Source organism: Mangifera indica, chromosome 14 (genome assembly GCF_011075055.1).
Source record: "Mangifera indica cultivar Alphonso chromosome 14, CATAS_Mindica_2.1, whole genome shotgun sequence".
Classification (NCBI taxonomy): Eukaryota; Viridiplantae; Streptophyta; class Magnoliopsida; order Sapindales; family Anacardiaceae; genus Mangifera; species Mangifera indica.
The window spans coordinates 1412438-1428430 of NC_058150.1; the positions used below are offsets into that span (position 1 = coordinate 1412438).

The following is a 15993-nucleotide window of genomic DNA, read 5'->3' on the forward strand; positions in this document are numbered from 1 at the left end:
AACTCTCACCACCTCCTCTGAAATCCAAAATCTCTTTCAGAGTTTCAAATTTTTTCCTATAAAACTTTAGAAAATTCTTTAGGAAATCTAAGAAAAGTTTAGATGGATCATGTGATTGCATTGACTTCATATTTTCCATCAAAATACATATTTGTTGCGAATCACAAGTGCAGTATTTTAAAAGCCAAAAACCCATCGATTTCAAGAATTATTCCCACTGATAGAAAAATTTTTAAATTATACGTTAATCAGATTAGTAACTCGCCAGATTTTTTGAACCCACTAATGGAAGCCGTATCCAGGTACATGATCTCTCTATTGATTTCTTATTTGTTTAAATGTATTGGATAAAATATGTATTGATTTACTATTATGATACCACAGGTTGAAGATGAAACTGAAGCAGCGCAGTAATGAAGGTCAGAGGGGAAAAAAATGAAAATGGTTAGTTGCCTGCATGTCGTTAACTCTTGTTATTGTTAAATTTAGAGATCAAAAAATAATGATAAAGCCAATTTAATTATTTATGAATGTTTCTTTTTAGTTTGAATTGGCTGATAAAGCTGACCTCCACCTCCAAGATTGTCGTTGAATGCTTGGAAGATTACTGCTGAAATCAGGTCATCATTCTTCTGGGAATTCCAATCATTCCATATGCCTCCGAACTCCGACGGCTACCACCACTGCAGCAACATTGTCTTCTACTAAGAAAGGGTTAATCGCTCGCGTACATAACCACCACTAGGGTTTTGAAAAGTTTCACTTACACGAAGAATTTGATCCGCTGTACATAAAACCCTGCTAGAAATCGACCTTCCCATTTGTATAATTTTCGGCTTCATCGGAAGAACATTGATGATGGCTTCGTGTCCCATTTTGAATTATTTTTTGATTCATTGTACCACTGAATGATAAAGAATTTTTTTTTTTAATATGTAAAGTTGTCAAATTTTATATTTCTGGCGATGCTTGATAAAGATCCTAAATTAGCTCTTCTTTTTTATTTTATTTTTTCGTAAAAACAAATATTGATAGAAAATAGTACTTAATTTTAATTTTATATAATTACCCTATATACCTGGTTCTAATTTGAAAAAAAAAAATTAAAAAATCTAGTAAAATATTAAAACTTTTATAAAGAAAGTTTGGGTTCAAATTTCTATTACACTTGTAAAAACCTAATTTACCCTATTCCTTAGGGTTTACCTAGGTACCTAACACAGACAAGATTCTCCAGTTAATTAAAAAAAACTTATTTTTAATTGATTAATTATATTATAAAAAATAATATATATATATATATATATATATATATATATATATATATATAATATTAGTAATAAATACAAAAATATATTAAATATTAATGTGTTATCATAGAATTGAGTATTATTTTATTTATAATTTAAAATTACTTAATTATAATATAATATGTTAATATTTATACTCGCATTTATGCTGCTTGTTGATGCCTAAAGTATTATTGTTATATTATAGACAAATTGACCAAAGTCAGATGTTTTATTGATATCTTATAAGTTTTATAAATTTACTTATATAATGGAAAAATAGTTGTTTTATTATAATATTTTTAGCAACATTAATTTGTTTTTTAAATTGATAAAAAAAAAAATCTTACAAAAAATTATCTTACCACACAAAATCAGCATATTAGGAAACTAATTTAGAATAAAATTCAATTTTGGTAACAAAATCTGCATATTAAGAAACAAACCTAATTTAGAATAAAATTAATATTTGGTAACAAAATCTGAATAAAAAAACAAAATCTAGAATAAAATTCATATTAGGTAACAAAATCTGAATAAAAAAGACAAAATCTAGAATAAAATTCATGTTAGGTAACAAAATCTGAATTAAAAAAAGGAAATCTATGAGACAAATTTAGAATAAAATTTATATTTGGTAACAAAATCTGAAAAGAAAGAAATGAAATAGGCTCATGAAAACTATAAATCTCTAACCAACTATAGAATATTGCAATTTGTTAAGTTTTTTAAGATGTAATGGTCATTTTTTAAACTATTAAAAAAAATATTAAAAATTTAAAAATTAAGAAAATACTCCCAAACTTTTTCTACATTTCAAAAAACCCTTAAAAATTTTATTAACACTACCAATATTTTTAAAAATTATAGTTCACTTTCAAACTTTTAAAAATTGAAAATAGATTTCTAAGTGGGAAAATAAAAAGAATAAAGGGGAAAAGGAAAATCAAAAGAATAAGAGGGAAAATAAAAATAAAAAATATATACAAAATAACTTTCATACTCTTTTGCTAAATGGGATTCACTAAAGAAAGTAAATAATAGACGGGAATATATGCAAAATTTCTATTGTTTGCGTGGCAAAGAAGGGGGTACAATATATAATAGGACATGAGTTAAAATTTCTTTCAACGACATTTCAAGATTAAATTTTTTATTTACTTAATGCTTGATATTCAGGGTTCAACCTACTCAATATGATCAGTTCAATCATGAAAGAAGAGTTCGACTCGAGTGAGATTCCTCGTTATAAAAAAGGACTTTATTAATCTTTTAATGATAAATAAATATAACAATAATGACTAGAAAATTTATCATTATTACAATTTTTAATGACTAATGAATACATTTTGATAAGGGGAATAACTATTGTTGTTACAATTCTTAATGACTAGTAATTATAGTTTTAACAATAGTAATATTTATTATTGAGATTACGTTTAATAACCAATAAATATAGTTATAATGATGAAAATATTTATTGTTGATAATGTAAGCTTTGTGACTGGCAAATATTATTAGAATCATAAGAAGATTATTCACTACTATTATTTTTAACGACTCAAATATTAAAATAATAATAAAAATATTTATCGTTATTATTATCTTTTAATGGCAAAACTTATATTTGTCACTATACATATTAATAATACGATTTTTATTCCCTTCGTTAATCTTTAATTGGGAAACTTTAATAACAAGTAGCGACAACCTTTTTTCGTATTTAAAACCTTTTAATGTATTTGTAATAGATACACATAAAATATCAATAAAATTATATGTACCCTTTTAAATACACAAATATATACACACTTATAAATATCATCACATAATTGAGTGATTTTGAATTTAGGATAAAATATCACTCAATCATGTGATGACACATATAAATGTGTATACAATTATATATCTAAAATAAGTATATATAGTATTGCTCTATAAAATATATAATAAATTACATGATAGTACAAAAGTATGTGTTTATTAAGAATATATATATTTGCCTAATATATTTTCATGAAAAGGTTAACATACATGGCAAACGGACAAGGCGAGTAAGAGCAAAAACTAGTCGCCCTATACAGATTAAAATATGCACACTTATTTGATCCTATGGGTATAAACGTTTCAAAAGATAGTCGTAATTAGATCAATGTTATTTTATAAGAAACTCATCTTTTTATTTCTTTTCATATTCTAAAGCTTCGATGCTCTCTCTAGAAATGTTTAATTCATATTAAAAAAAAAAAATTTCATTTATCGTCAATCTTTCTCTCATACTTTTCCTCCTTTATTAATTTCTCATTATTTTGATCTAATACTCTTATTATTTTTTCGTGAATAAAACATCCATGTAAACAATTTTTTCTTGGATAGAGTCTCCATCTTGTGACAAATCTTCAATCCAAGTCTTTTATTTTTCTTTTTGTTTTCACCGATACATTCCCCATTAGATGATAAAGTTAATGTATAGTTGTCTTCAATAGATTTTTATATTAGAAGTCTAAATACCATTTGTCTCCTTTTAAAGCTTTCGTGATTAATCTCTAAGATTTTTCCTCTTAAGTTCCAAAGGTTAGTTTGTTAGCCGATAGTAAGTGAGAAAGAAAAGAAACAATAGATAATTTTGAAATGTGTTAAGTGATATTCAAGAGAAATAATAAAGAAAAACTAATTAAATTTTTTTTAAATTACAGGTACTCATAGGGATAAGTACATCGAATTCATTCGCAGTAAATAAGTATTTCTATGGTATGACTCTAGAAACTTTTAGCCCATATCAACCATTCTTTTTGGGTTTTTTTTTGAATTTTTGGTTACATAATAATTTTGAAAAAAGAATAATAGAGATAAAATGGTAGTTTCACTTTCTAATATTATTTTTTCATTAACTAACTTTGATTTTGGGTAAAAAGTGTTATTTATTCACATTAGAGGTGTAAAAGGTTTTACGGCCATACCTTGGGTGGGAAAATGTAACTTACTCATGTTTTTATCTTGGAAACAAATTTGGCAACAAAATCTAATGGCTTTTGTATCAGATTCTGCATTACTGACGTTGGATTTCCTTAAGTTACGATAAATACGTCCTCACTCTACCTTAACTCTCACCACCTCCTCTGAAATCCAAAATCTCTTTCACAGTTTCATATTTTTTCTCTTGCTTTTTTCCTATAAAACTTTAGAAAATTCATAAGGAAATCTAAGAAAAGTTTAGATGGATTATGTGATTGAATTCACTTCATATTTTCCATCAAAATCCATATCTGTTGTGAAACACAAGTGCAGTATTCTAAAAGCCAAAAACGCATCGATTTCAAGAATTATTCCCACTGATAGAAATATTTTAAATTATACGTTAATCGGATTAGTAGCTCACCAGATTTTTCGAACCCACTAATGGAAGCCATTCCCAGGTACGTGATCTCTCTATTGATTTCTTATTTGTGTAAATGTATTGGGTAAAATATGTATTTGATTTACTGTTATGATACCACAGGTTGAAGATGAAACTGAAGCAGCGCACTAACGGAGGTCAGAGGGAAGAAAATGAAAATGGTTAGTTGCATGAATGATATTAACTCTTTTGATTGATAAGGCCAATTTAATTATTTATGAATGTTTCTTTTCAGATTGAATTGGCTGGTAAAGTTGACCTCCACCTCCAAGATTGTGGTTGAATGTTTGGAGGATTACTGTCGAAATCAGCTCGTCATTCTTCTGGGAATTCCGATCAACAGCATTAGCGGCATCAACCTTCCCCATCACCGCCACTGCTATCGGAGCAAAACCACACCCACAAGCATGACAGGAAATTAACTTGTAATTAGGGGTGTTTAAAATTATTCGAAAACTGAATTGAATCAATATCCAATTTTTTGAATTTTTCTCGGACTATAACTTCGGCTTGGTTCACTCATTTTTCCATTTTGAACATTCCTACTTCCAATTAGAAAGGGTTAATTACAGTGGGTTGCTGAAAAGTTTCACTTTGCATGAAGAATTTTATTCTGTTTTACAGAAATCCAATTAGAAATCGGCCTTCTCATTTGAATCATTATCGGCTTCATTGGAAGAACATTGATGATGGCTTTGTGTCCCATTTTGAATGATTTTTAGCTTCATTGTACCACTGAATATTAAAGAATTATTCAATTTTTTTTAATGTAAAATTGTAAAATTTTATATTTCTTAATCAACCCATACTTCAGTGGCGATGCTTGATAAAGATCCCTAATTAACTCTTCTTATTTCTTTTATTTAATTTATTTTGTTTAAAAATTTGATAATAGTACTTAATTTTATTTTTATTTTCCATGGAAATTGACCTCTAGTTATCACATGTATACAGTAGCTATTCTGTTTTCTTGTGGGAAATATTCTAGATGAAAATCTTCCGATCATCACATTTTAACAATAAAACTATCTGTGTAGTTTTCTTTTTATATAATTTAATTACATAAATAATATATTATTTTATAATTAAATAATTTTAAATTAAAAATAAAATAATATTTAATTATTTAATGATATATTATCTATATATTTAAATTATATATTTAAAATATATAGATATATATTATTATTCAAATTTTATTAATATACAGGAATTGACCACCTCTACTTATCACATGCGTACTCCATAACCCTTTTTATCGTTTCCAAAAGCATCAAAATAAAGTATGGTTTCCAATCCGGATTAGTGAATGGGTTCAATAATTAATCACTTATTTTCTTCTAAAAGATGCATTAGAGGCCTGTGCTTTAGCAAGTATTGATTGATATCAAACTTTCATCATGCTTCAACTTTATAAAAGTTTCATCTAATTAGAACAATAATAATTCATTACTATCTGATACGTGGTTTGGTTTGCGCTAACTTGTTTGGTTAATCAGATAATAAAAAATTTCGATGTTCAATCTTAGGTATTAAAAAATTAATAAGATAATTTTAATTTTTGTCATAATTTTACCCTTGGGCATAAAATTTTTTTAACTAAAGCGTTTAAAATTACGAGTATCCCTAAACCCCTATTTAAAATTACCCTTCCGCCATCATCTCCACGGTCAATATATTTCAATGAAAAAAAAATAAGTCACCATCAAAACAAAAGATGTGATCAATTCTGTTCGGATATAAAAGATGGCTCATACAAGATTAAAAGTAGCCAAATATGAGTTGGGAAGTTGTCAACTTTAATCTAGAAGAAAAGTTGTTAATGCCAATCAAGACGAAAGGATGAAAAACGTTACATTCTTGTTCAACCGCCAACTCTCTGATTTAATGTTAGTTTTCTTATTGTCCTCTCCCATCCAATCTCCAACTTTTGCTTTGTTACGGTTCCATTTATTTTAATATATTAATAATATTTAAGTAAAATAATTTTTTCATAATTTATAATCTTTTAAATTATATATATATTTTATTTTTAGTAATATAAACCAAATGCAATCATCATTATGACAAGACTATATTATATAGTTCTTTTTAAGTACAAAATTACATATGTGAAGGTAGACTGAAATTATAGCAATTATTTTTAAGTGGGATAACAAAGATTGAAGCATAACAAGCGAGAAAAGGGAAAAAAGCATTCCAAGATTTTGCCCTGATTGAAGGCAAATGAATGTGAAAATGATGTCTTCCTTCAAAAATAATAGGTGGACTTCAAAAAAGGTAACTGCTAACCTACCAAATTTATTATAAATCTAACTCACCGTTGCCCGAATTAAATTTTCAATGCTACATCTACTTCACCTTTTGTCTTTCCACGACAATAAGCATGTACAAAAAATAATGTATCATTTTAATAAATTAAAATTAAAATCCTTATATAATGCTAAGTTAGTAACAGCACCTGTATTTTTATTTAATTCATATTTTAAATATATTGTTTCAAATTTTTGATATTAAAATATATTAAACGTATATTTTATATATTTATTATGTTAAATGTGTATTTTTATTGTTTTTTATGTTTTTCATTTTTTATGAATTTTTTAAAGTATAAAGATATTTATTATATTTTTAATTAATTATCATATTGTCGTAACTACATAAAACAAAAAACTAAATATTTTGTCATTTAAATTTCTAATCTTTTCTAATAATTTTTTATGACAGTATGGAATTATTAATCAGAAAACCTATGAAAAGTGTTAAAATTTTATTTGATATTACTGTATTTTTAAAAACATATTATTGATAATGTGTCATATTAAACCTATATATACACGTTCTGTATTCGAATTTTATGATCTTTTTTTTATAAAAATATTTTTTATTATTTACTGTATTATACCTATATAATTATTGTATTATTTTTTTTCTCTATTCAGGTATTTACTAACTATGATATAATGTATATAATTGTATCTTTATATAGTTATACTTATGACAATTAATCTTTATTTTTTTATTGATAATTTTTATTATCTTTGGGTATGGAGACAAATTTTGGGTATTAAAATTATTATTGTGTTTTTAAAATGTCATAGTATGTAATTTTTTAATCTATTTATAAACAAGATAAATATTATATTGTACGTTTTGTAAATAATATATTGGGCTAATTCAAGAAGACATTGAAACGCTAAAAACTCTTAAAGTAATGGAAATTGTAGATAATTTCAGATTAATTTGAATTGTATCAAGTCAACTCAAACATAGTTTAAATTTGATTAAAGTTGAAAGATTTTAATATATTTCTTATTTGGATCGGAGTTGAGTTGAAAGTTTTTAATCGAAAACACAAAATAATGACATGAACTATTAGGATTAGACTAGTAATTGGAAACTTAGTTGATGTAATTCCCATAACCACACATGATTTGTTTCTAGTACTTAATCTTTTATATTAAATGCTCTAGATACGGGATTATAATAAAGACCAAATGACTATTTTCCCCTCAAGTTTTAGTGCAAATTTAAAGATATATTTACAACAGTTGAAAATTTTAAATATTCATTCATAAATTAACTTTTTAACTTTTGTTAAAAATTTTATTTATAAAAAAATAAAATCATTATTTTATCAATAGTATTAAAAAATATATAATTATATAATTATATCTTATTCTTCCTCTTTGATTTTGAAAGCTCGCATCTCACTTTTAATCGCAACTTTGAAAGGTGTCTTCCTCCTTCTCTTCCTTTCTCTTTCAAATCTTTAAAATTTTCTTTTTTTTTCTGAGACTAAAACTTTAGCCTATAATAAATTATCTATATTCGAGATTACTGACAACATGAGCGTCACATGTTCCCCACTAATCAATTAAAAATATAAATAATGACAACTTTTAAATCATGTTCACACATTGAATAAGACATAAAGCTATAATTCCTGTTTTCCACACCATTCAATTAAACATTCGTAATATCCACCGGCATAAAAATTTATTTTAATTTTTTGTGGCTAAAAATGAACACTGTGTTCTCTTTTGACTAACCCTTCCAAGACGTCTCCAGCTACAAACCAACCCAATTAACTCTTCAGCGAAAGCGATTAATTTCTGTACAACTAAAAATTAGCAAAATTAGTGAAATTTGATTATTGTGTTTTGAATTTATTTATTTAATTAATACGGACAGAATTTTTGATTAAAAAATCATTTTTTTACACTTTAATTTTATGATAGAAAATATATTGGCCTTAGTTCTCTTTTCCATTGTCGGAGAAAAAATTAAAACGGAATAATTTTTAAACCCCTAATAGTGTTCTCAGATTTCATAAAACCCCCTTCAAATACCAATAATAACACAAAAACCCTATAAAACTTTCAACTTTAACATTATTGGCCATTCTTACTATTATAGGGATTAAAGATATTTAACCTTGACCTTTATGACTTTCTTGGGAGAAACAAAACCTCTCATGTTTATTCAAACTTTAAAAGCCATTCACTTTATTTGATTATTATCAAATTGAGTTCAAATTTCTCATTGCTTAACTTAATAAATTCATAATTTAATTAAAGTGTAATATTAATAAATCTCTTAAAATTTTAAAATATTAATAAAATTTAATTTATTAATATAAATACTATAAAATTTAATTATAATTTTTTAAGCCCACTTCAAGTCAATAATTAGGGGAACCCGACCTTACAATTTCCGAACACATCAGACTCGAAGCTTTGTGTAGTCTTAATCAAGTCAACCATAATTAAAAAAAGAAATAATTGCCGAAAATCAGGGACCAGGTAGGAAGAATTTACAGTACTGTCACGAGTTCTAATACGACCAAGTCACTATCACCGTCACGGTGGACCCTCCGCATCTTGCCTGTTTTATTCCACCAATTAAAAATATCTCCGTTATTGTCACGAGACAAACAGTCACATTACACAAGGCCAACACGTGGCATACCACTTCCACGTATTCAAACTTGGAAAATATTCTTTAAATTATGATAATAAAAAAAAAAACTCTCCTAAATTTAAAAAATTAATATAAATTAATTATTAATAAAATTAATGTCAAAATAACAGATAAATAGACAATTTATTAATATTGATATGATTGCTTTGCCATTCAACTTCTTTTTATTTACCATACATGCCATAGAGCGTTTAGGTGGATCCCACTGTCATCCACCTATGAGAGCTACTTATCACATTTCATTATCCTGCATTAAAAGTACGGTAAAACATCCCATCCAACGGTTTTTCTGACATTCACTTTACCAATTACGGTAAATTTATAATTATTCACTTAAAAGTTTCAAACCACTTTAACATTTGCTAGGAGCGAATCCAACACGATTATTGACCAAGTCGTAGCTGACACGTGTCCGCTGCTGCTGTACGTTGCCTATAATGGACAGAGACGACCTCGTTGGGGCAAATGCGAAACAGAAGGTCCCCATCGAATCCACTGGAACAAGGTAATTTTTGGCCGGTAAATTCAAAGATTTTCCACCGGAGAAGAGAAACGACACCGTTGGGACACTGACGGTAGATAAACCAGAAAAATCGTAACACGTGTCGAACAAAGCAAAGCCACTAGTGGATTTTAAGTTGCCCGCGTATTTACGGAACGAGTCACGGAGTGCAACATAAGCCTGAGTCGGTAACCGAGATATGGCGGTCCCACAGTCGACAATCACTCCACCGTTGCCTGAGCTGCCCAATGCGAAAACCGACGGTGGTATTTGAACCGGCTTACCTCCGACGCTGAAACCGATGAGCCCGACGTAATAAAATGTATCAAGTTTTGGGTTTTTGAGTAACGGAGCTAGGACTGAGTCAGAGGGAAAGGCCGAGTTGAACTCTAGACTACCTGAATCGGCCGAGTCACGATCAACCAAACAGTAAGAAAACGACTTCGCTTTAACCTGTCTAGTGAGTGAGATCTTGCCACCACCGAGTCCAATTAAACCAGCGGCTCCGGCGAATAACCCCTGATTGTTATGGCCACAACCGATAGCCACATTTGGTACGGTCCCGCTGTTTCCAAACGACAGCGTTTCGGTCACAAAATCGCCGACAGTGTAAGAGCCGTCACCGTACGACACTTGATATTGGCACGTGGTTCCGCTACACCCGGCCCTGTCGAGAGCTGCACACTGTTGGGTGTTACAACCGAGAGAACGGTAAGACGACGACAATTTCGGGTTATAAATCGGGTCGGACTGCTGGTAACATCTAGAAAATGAACAAGGTTGACACTGAATCCAGTTAACGTCACTGCCAGTGTCGATGGTCATGTAGTACTGTTTGGGCGGAGTCCCGACACCGATCCGAGAGAAGTACTCGCCGCTGCCTTGGCTAAGCCCGGACACGACGGGAGTGGACAAATCCTCGGGGAGGATCTGATTGAGAGCGAGGCTAAGCTTACTTCTCAGAGAGTTGACTCGAGCTGAGTCGCGAGCTAGTCGAGAGTTTAGTAGTGCCACGTAGTCTTTCATCTGGGTTTTGAAGATGGTGTCACGTGAGAGAAGCGGCAGTGAAAACGAAGAAGAAGAAGAAGAATTGATTGCGGAGAGGGAAACAAATTCTTGTTCTAGTGGTTCAATGGAGAGGATGTCGAGTGCTTGTTGAAGAACAAAGGAGACGTTGAGGACGGATGTTGTGAATTCTGATGAGACTGTACGAGAGACAACAGCGGAGGAAGAAAGAAGAAGAGTAAAAGCGAAGAGAAGTAAGACTTTTCTTGAAGCCATTTTTGTAGAAGAGAGAAGTAGCTGGAGCAGAGAGGAGAGAATTATGAATGTTCAACGGAGTGGGGTTTCAGTTTATTTAAAGGGATCAGTTACATGTAAAATAACATTTTCATTCCCAGAGTTTGGAGATTGTATTTTTAGTTTAATTATTAAACCTGAAAAGGTTCGGACAAAGGGTTTTTAAGATTTTAATACGGATGATAATGATATTTTTAGGTCTTGTTGGATCGAAGTGTCATTTTTTTTTTCAAATCGGAGGAACAGAAAAGGGAGCAGTAGGCAATAAAGGAAGTAGTTTCAGAGCATTAAAAGCCAGAAACAGAATTCAACACTATGTCGTGATAGCCCAACAGTCCCATTAATTTTCGGAATTTAATCCTAAAATCTAATTTAATCTTCTCTCTTAAGAAAAAATAATTATAGGTTATAAATAAAAATTGATATTTTTTACTTTGTTAGCTGAGGATGACAAATTTGTTAGGGAAAAAAACAAAACCCCTAAATCTAAACAAATTTTATCTAATCTATTTTACATGTTATTGTTTATTTTTATTTACACGGGAGTAAAAAAAGATTTTAATTAAATTTATTTTGATTTAAAATAAATTTAATTTAAACGAGTTCAATTAAGATATTTTTTTTATCTATTAAACTTTAATTTGTATTTGAATTTAAACTTAAAAGTTACTAAATTTATCAAATTTGTGAGTTAAAAAATACTTAATTGGTTAATACGTATTAAAATAAAGTGATTTTGATTAATTTTAAATTTGTTATAATTTATAATAGAATTTAATTCGAATTTTATTTTATTTTAACTGAATTTAAACCCAGTTTTTTCAAACTCAGGCCAAAATGAACTTGCTTAATGAGGCAAGACTTTTTTCAAATCAAATTGAATTTAAGAAGTTTGATTTGATGTGAATTTGGCTCTACATGAGATAAGTCGGCCAACCTTGCCCAGTCATGGGCCAAGTGGAGGCTAGTTCACCAACAAGCCGTGTTATCTCATGACTCATGTTCGGTCAGCGTCCTGTATTCAATTTTTATCTTTATTTGGCTAAAAGAGTAGTTCCAACCTCTAGTACAGTGAAAACTAAAGTCTTACTCTTTGCTTTTACTCTTAATTTTAATTAAGAATTTTAACTTTATAGCTAAACTTTTATCTTTTTTTTTTCTTTTTAATTTTAAAAATTTAATATTTACTTTATTCAAAATTTAAAAAGTAACAATTTTTTCTCTAAGATTTTCTTTCTTTTTCTCCAATAACCGATTTCTTCTCAATCATCAACCAATTTTTCCTCTTTTTTCTTTGTCAACACTTTTCCTTCTTCCCTTTCTTCGTTAGACTTCATCTCTATCTCGACAAATATGAAGAAAAGAAGGAGGAGCGTCAACAGAGAAAAAAGAGAGAAGGTTGACCGACGATCGAAAATAAATTGATCACTAAAGAGAAAGAGAGAAAACTTTAAAAGAAAATTTATCATTTTTCAAACTTTGAAGAAAATTTTGGGAGGTGTATGTGAGATTTTAAAATTGAGGGAAAAAATGTGATGAAATTGTAGTTTGTTAAATAATAATTTTACTTTTAATCTTAACTGAGATTTTTAACAAAATTTAATTCATAGATAAATGTTTAGGTTTTTGAAAGTTAGTGAATAAAACTTTAGGATTTCACCATCTTTTAGGTGGGAACAAGTCTTTTGACCTTTTTATTTTAATAAGTTAGTCAAAGTTTCTCTAGCTAAGTTTTTCCTTTTTGTTTTTCTTTTTTTCTTAAATAATTTTTACTTTAGATCGATTTAGGCTTAATCTAATTTAGGTTATGATTGGATAATGGACGAGCTCAATTTAATGAAAAGATTGGAAGAGTATAATATTGAAACATTCACCAAATGTGGAATGCGTTAGAAAATCTTTTAAGTGACAATTTTTATCAAGAATTAAATATGAGTGGATTCGAATACCCTATTAAAAAATAAGAACCCAAAACGAGAACCAGAACCAAACAAAGTAAATTACTGGTTTGGATTTGATTCTTATCCATATTTTCCATTTGTTTTTTTTTTTTCACAAAACAAGATATTCCACAGAGACTGACCAAAAACTGAACCATTTAATTATTTGAGGTCTCTATGGCAATGTCTGCTTGGCATGCATAACAATCCAACAAATGCTTGACTGTGCTATTTTGTTTGTTTAAGTTAAAATTTTGAATGCAGCGCAAGATTAAAAAAGCATACCCATTTGAAATATTTCTTGTGAAGTTTCATATAGCTCCACTACAATCTTCTTAATTTGGCATCTAAATTTCCAGTAATGTCATTCAATATCTGGAATGGTAGAGACCAAGAAAGGAAAAAATGAAAAAATAATGACCATGAAGAAAGTAAGGAGAAACGCTAGAAGAAAAATGAAATGATACTTAATAGAGATCTAACTCATCAAGCTAATCTTAAAAGCATATTGTCCAGATAGACAGTTTGGATTGATTGACGGATGGGTTGTGATTTTTAAGAGTATAGAATCAGAACCGAAATAGATATTGATAGGTTCCACTATATCTAAAACCAAAATTAACCCGTTATAAGTTAGTTTTGAACAAACAGTTTTAATTCAAGACAAGTGATTTCTTTGTCTTGTTTGAAACTTTATTAGAAGTCAATCCAACTTCAACCAAAACTTAGAGAGAAAGCCGTGGAGAACGAAATACTAATGGAGATTTATTTTAACTGATTTAATTTTGGAATTAACTTTTTTTTGTTTTAGGGGTAGAAAATGAAAAGATAGTATACAATTAATATTTTTTATATATATTTATGATTATTATGAGCAATGACATATTATGTGATTTACGTGGCGTTTCTTAAAATTTTAAGTGTTCAGATATAAGGTATGGAAGTCAACTTTTTATAGAAGTGATATTTTATTTGAAAATATGACTTAATTATTTAGAATTGAGCCAAAAAAGGGCAAAAAATAAGGGCAAAGGACCATTTCCCACCCAAGTTTAAGCTAGATTTCAAAAACATACCAATGATAATTAAAAAACTCAAATATATACTCATAAGTAAACTTCTATTAAAATGAATGATAAAATCATCATTTTTTCTCAAATTTTAAAAATTTATAATATTCCTTTTAATTTAGAAAACTAATATTTTCTCTTTAAAATTAAGTTTTGAAAGGTAACAATTTCTCGCCTTTCAAATTTCTTGGCAAATGACTATCACTCTCTCCCCTCTTGACGATGGCTCTTTGTCCTATGCCTCTTCTTTGTTTGAAGCCCTCTTCCTTTGATTAGATTTTCTTTTGATTATTTGAATTCAAACGAAACCCTTCATCATTATATAGATGACAACGAAGTGTCCAAACCAGGGATTCGTCATCTAAGGCGTCTATCCTTGGTCTAGACACGTTATCATTGTCTAGACAATGATAATTCATTTGGATTCAAATTCTTTGAATCCATATGAAATCATGTAAAAGGGAGAGAGATTCAAATGGAGAGAAGACGCTGGAGATAGAACTATCGTCTGGAGGGGGAGAGTGGTCGTTGTTCACCAGAAAATCATCAAGAAATTTGAAAGAGATAAAATGTCATTTTTTAAAACTTAATCTTAAAGGAAAATATATTAGTTTTCTAAACTAAGAAAAAAAAAATTATTATAATTTTTTAAAGTTTATAGGTAAAATAAAGATTTTATTCTTTTATCTAATAAAAAAATTTAACAGGGGTTAGTCCATACGTGAATATTTGAATTTTTTAACAACCATAAGTATGCTTTGGAGCATAAACTAAAACTTGGGTTGAAAATAGTGCTTTGCCCTAAAAATAAATATCGATTAGACCGATAAAGTGCAATTGCGTATGTTAAACCTTTTTGTTGGGCCTAAAATTCACCCGTTTGAATTTATGGGAAGCTTATTGAATAAGCCCAACTTGAAGCACCATCTGTATTTCTCTTCAATATCTTTTCATAAATATGCAACATATTTATTATTCCAGTTTAATAATATATTTCTGCCTTAAATTTTTCTAAAGACCTAAGGAAACGGTTTTAAAATTTAGATCAGATAAGGTAACAATTCGGTTTAACTGTAATATGTTATTTATTGATATTAAACATATGTATCATCCAATTAAATTTATTTTTATATTAAAATAATTTATAATTTATATTTAATAATTAATTATATAAAATTATTTTAAATATATTATTAACAGCCGTATGACTAATTAGATTAGATTTTCCCTTGGATAAGTCAACGTTTATCCGGTATCAAAAAGATCTCTTTCTTCATCAATCCCAGTAAAATAAAATAAACAATTTAACCATTACCTACCAACAAACTCGATGTTATGTCTTGTATTATTGAATGGTTTTTTACGCATGTTTTAAAAGCTAAAGATCAGTGAAGGGTTTTACTAATTGCAATTTTTCCTTTGAAATTTAAAAAAGTAATTTCAGCCCCCCTATGAAATTTCAAAAAGTAACATTCCCACCCAATGTTTATTCTAACTAAATTCCTCGTCTTTT

At 28.6% G+C, this 15993-nt stretch overlaps 1 protein-coding gene and 1 long non-coding RNA gene across 2 annotated transcripts; one reads left to right on the forward strand and one right to left on the reverse strand.

Annotated features, from left to right (window-relative positions):
• The first annotated feature begins 4422 nt into the window (after nucleotides 1–4422).
• Nucleotides 4423–5413, forward strand: LOC123196289. Its single transcript, XR_006497680.1, has 3 exons — nucleotides 4423–4705; nucleotides 4789–4847; nucleotides 4922–5413. It is a non-coding gene; the product is annotated as an uncharacterized LOC123196289 (long non-coding RNA).
• A 4360-nt stretch (nucleotides 5414–9773) lies between these two features.
• Nucleotides 9774–11511, reverse strand: LOC123196290 (protein ASPARTIC PROTEASE IN GUARD CELL 1-like). Its single transcript, XM_044610258.1, has one exon. It carries the CDS (start codon nucleotides 11450–11452, stop codon nucleotides 10022–10024), a length of 1431 nt encoding a protein of 476 aa, XP_044466193.1. The 5' UTR covers nucleotides 11453–11511; the 3' UTR covers nucleotides 9774–10021.
• Between the last annotated feature and the right edge of the window lie 4482 nt (nucleotides 11512–15993).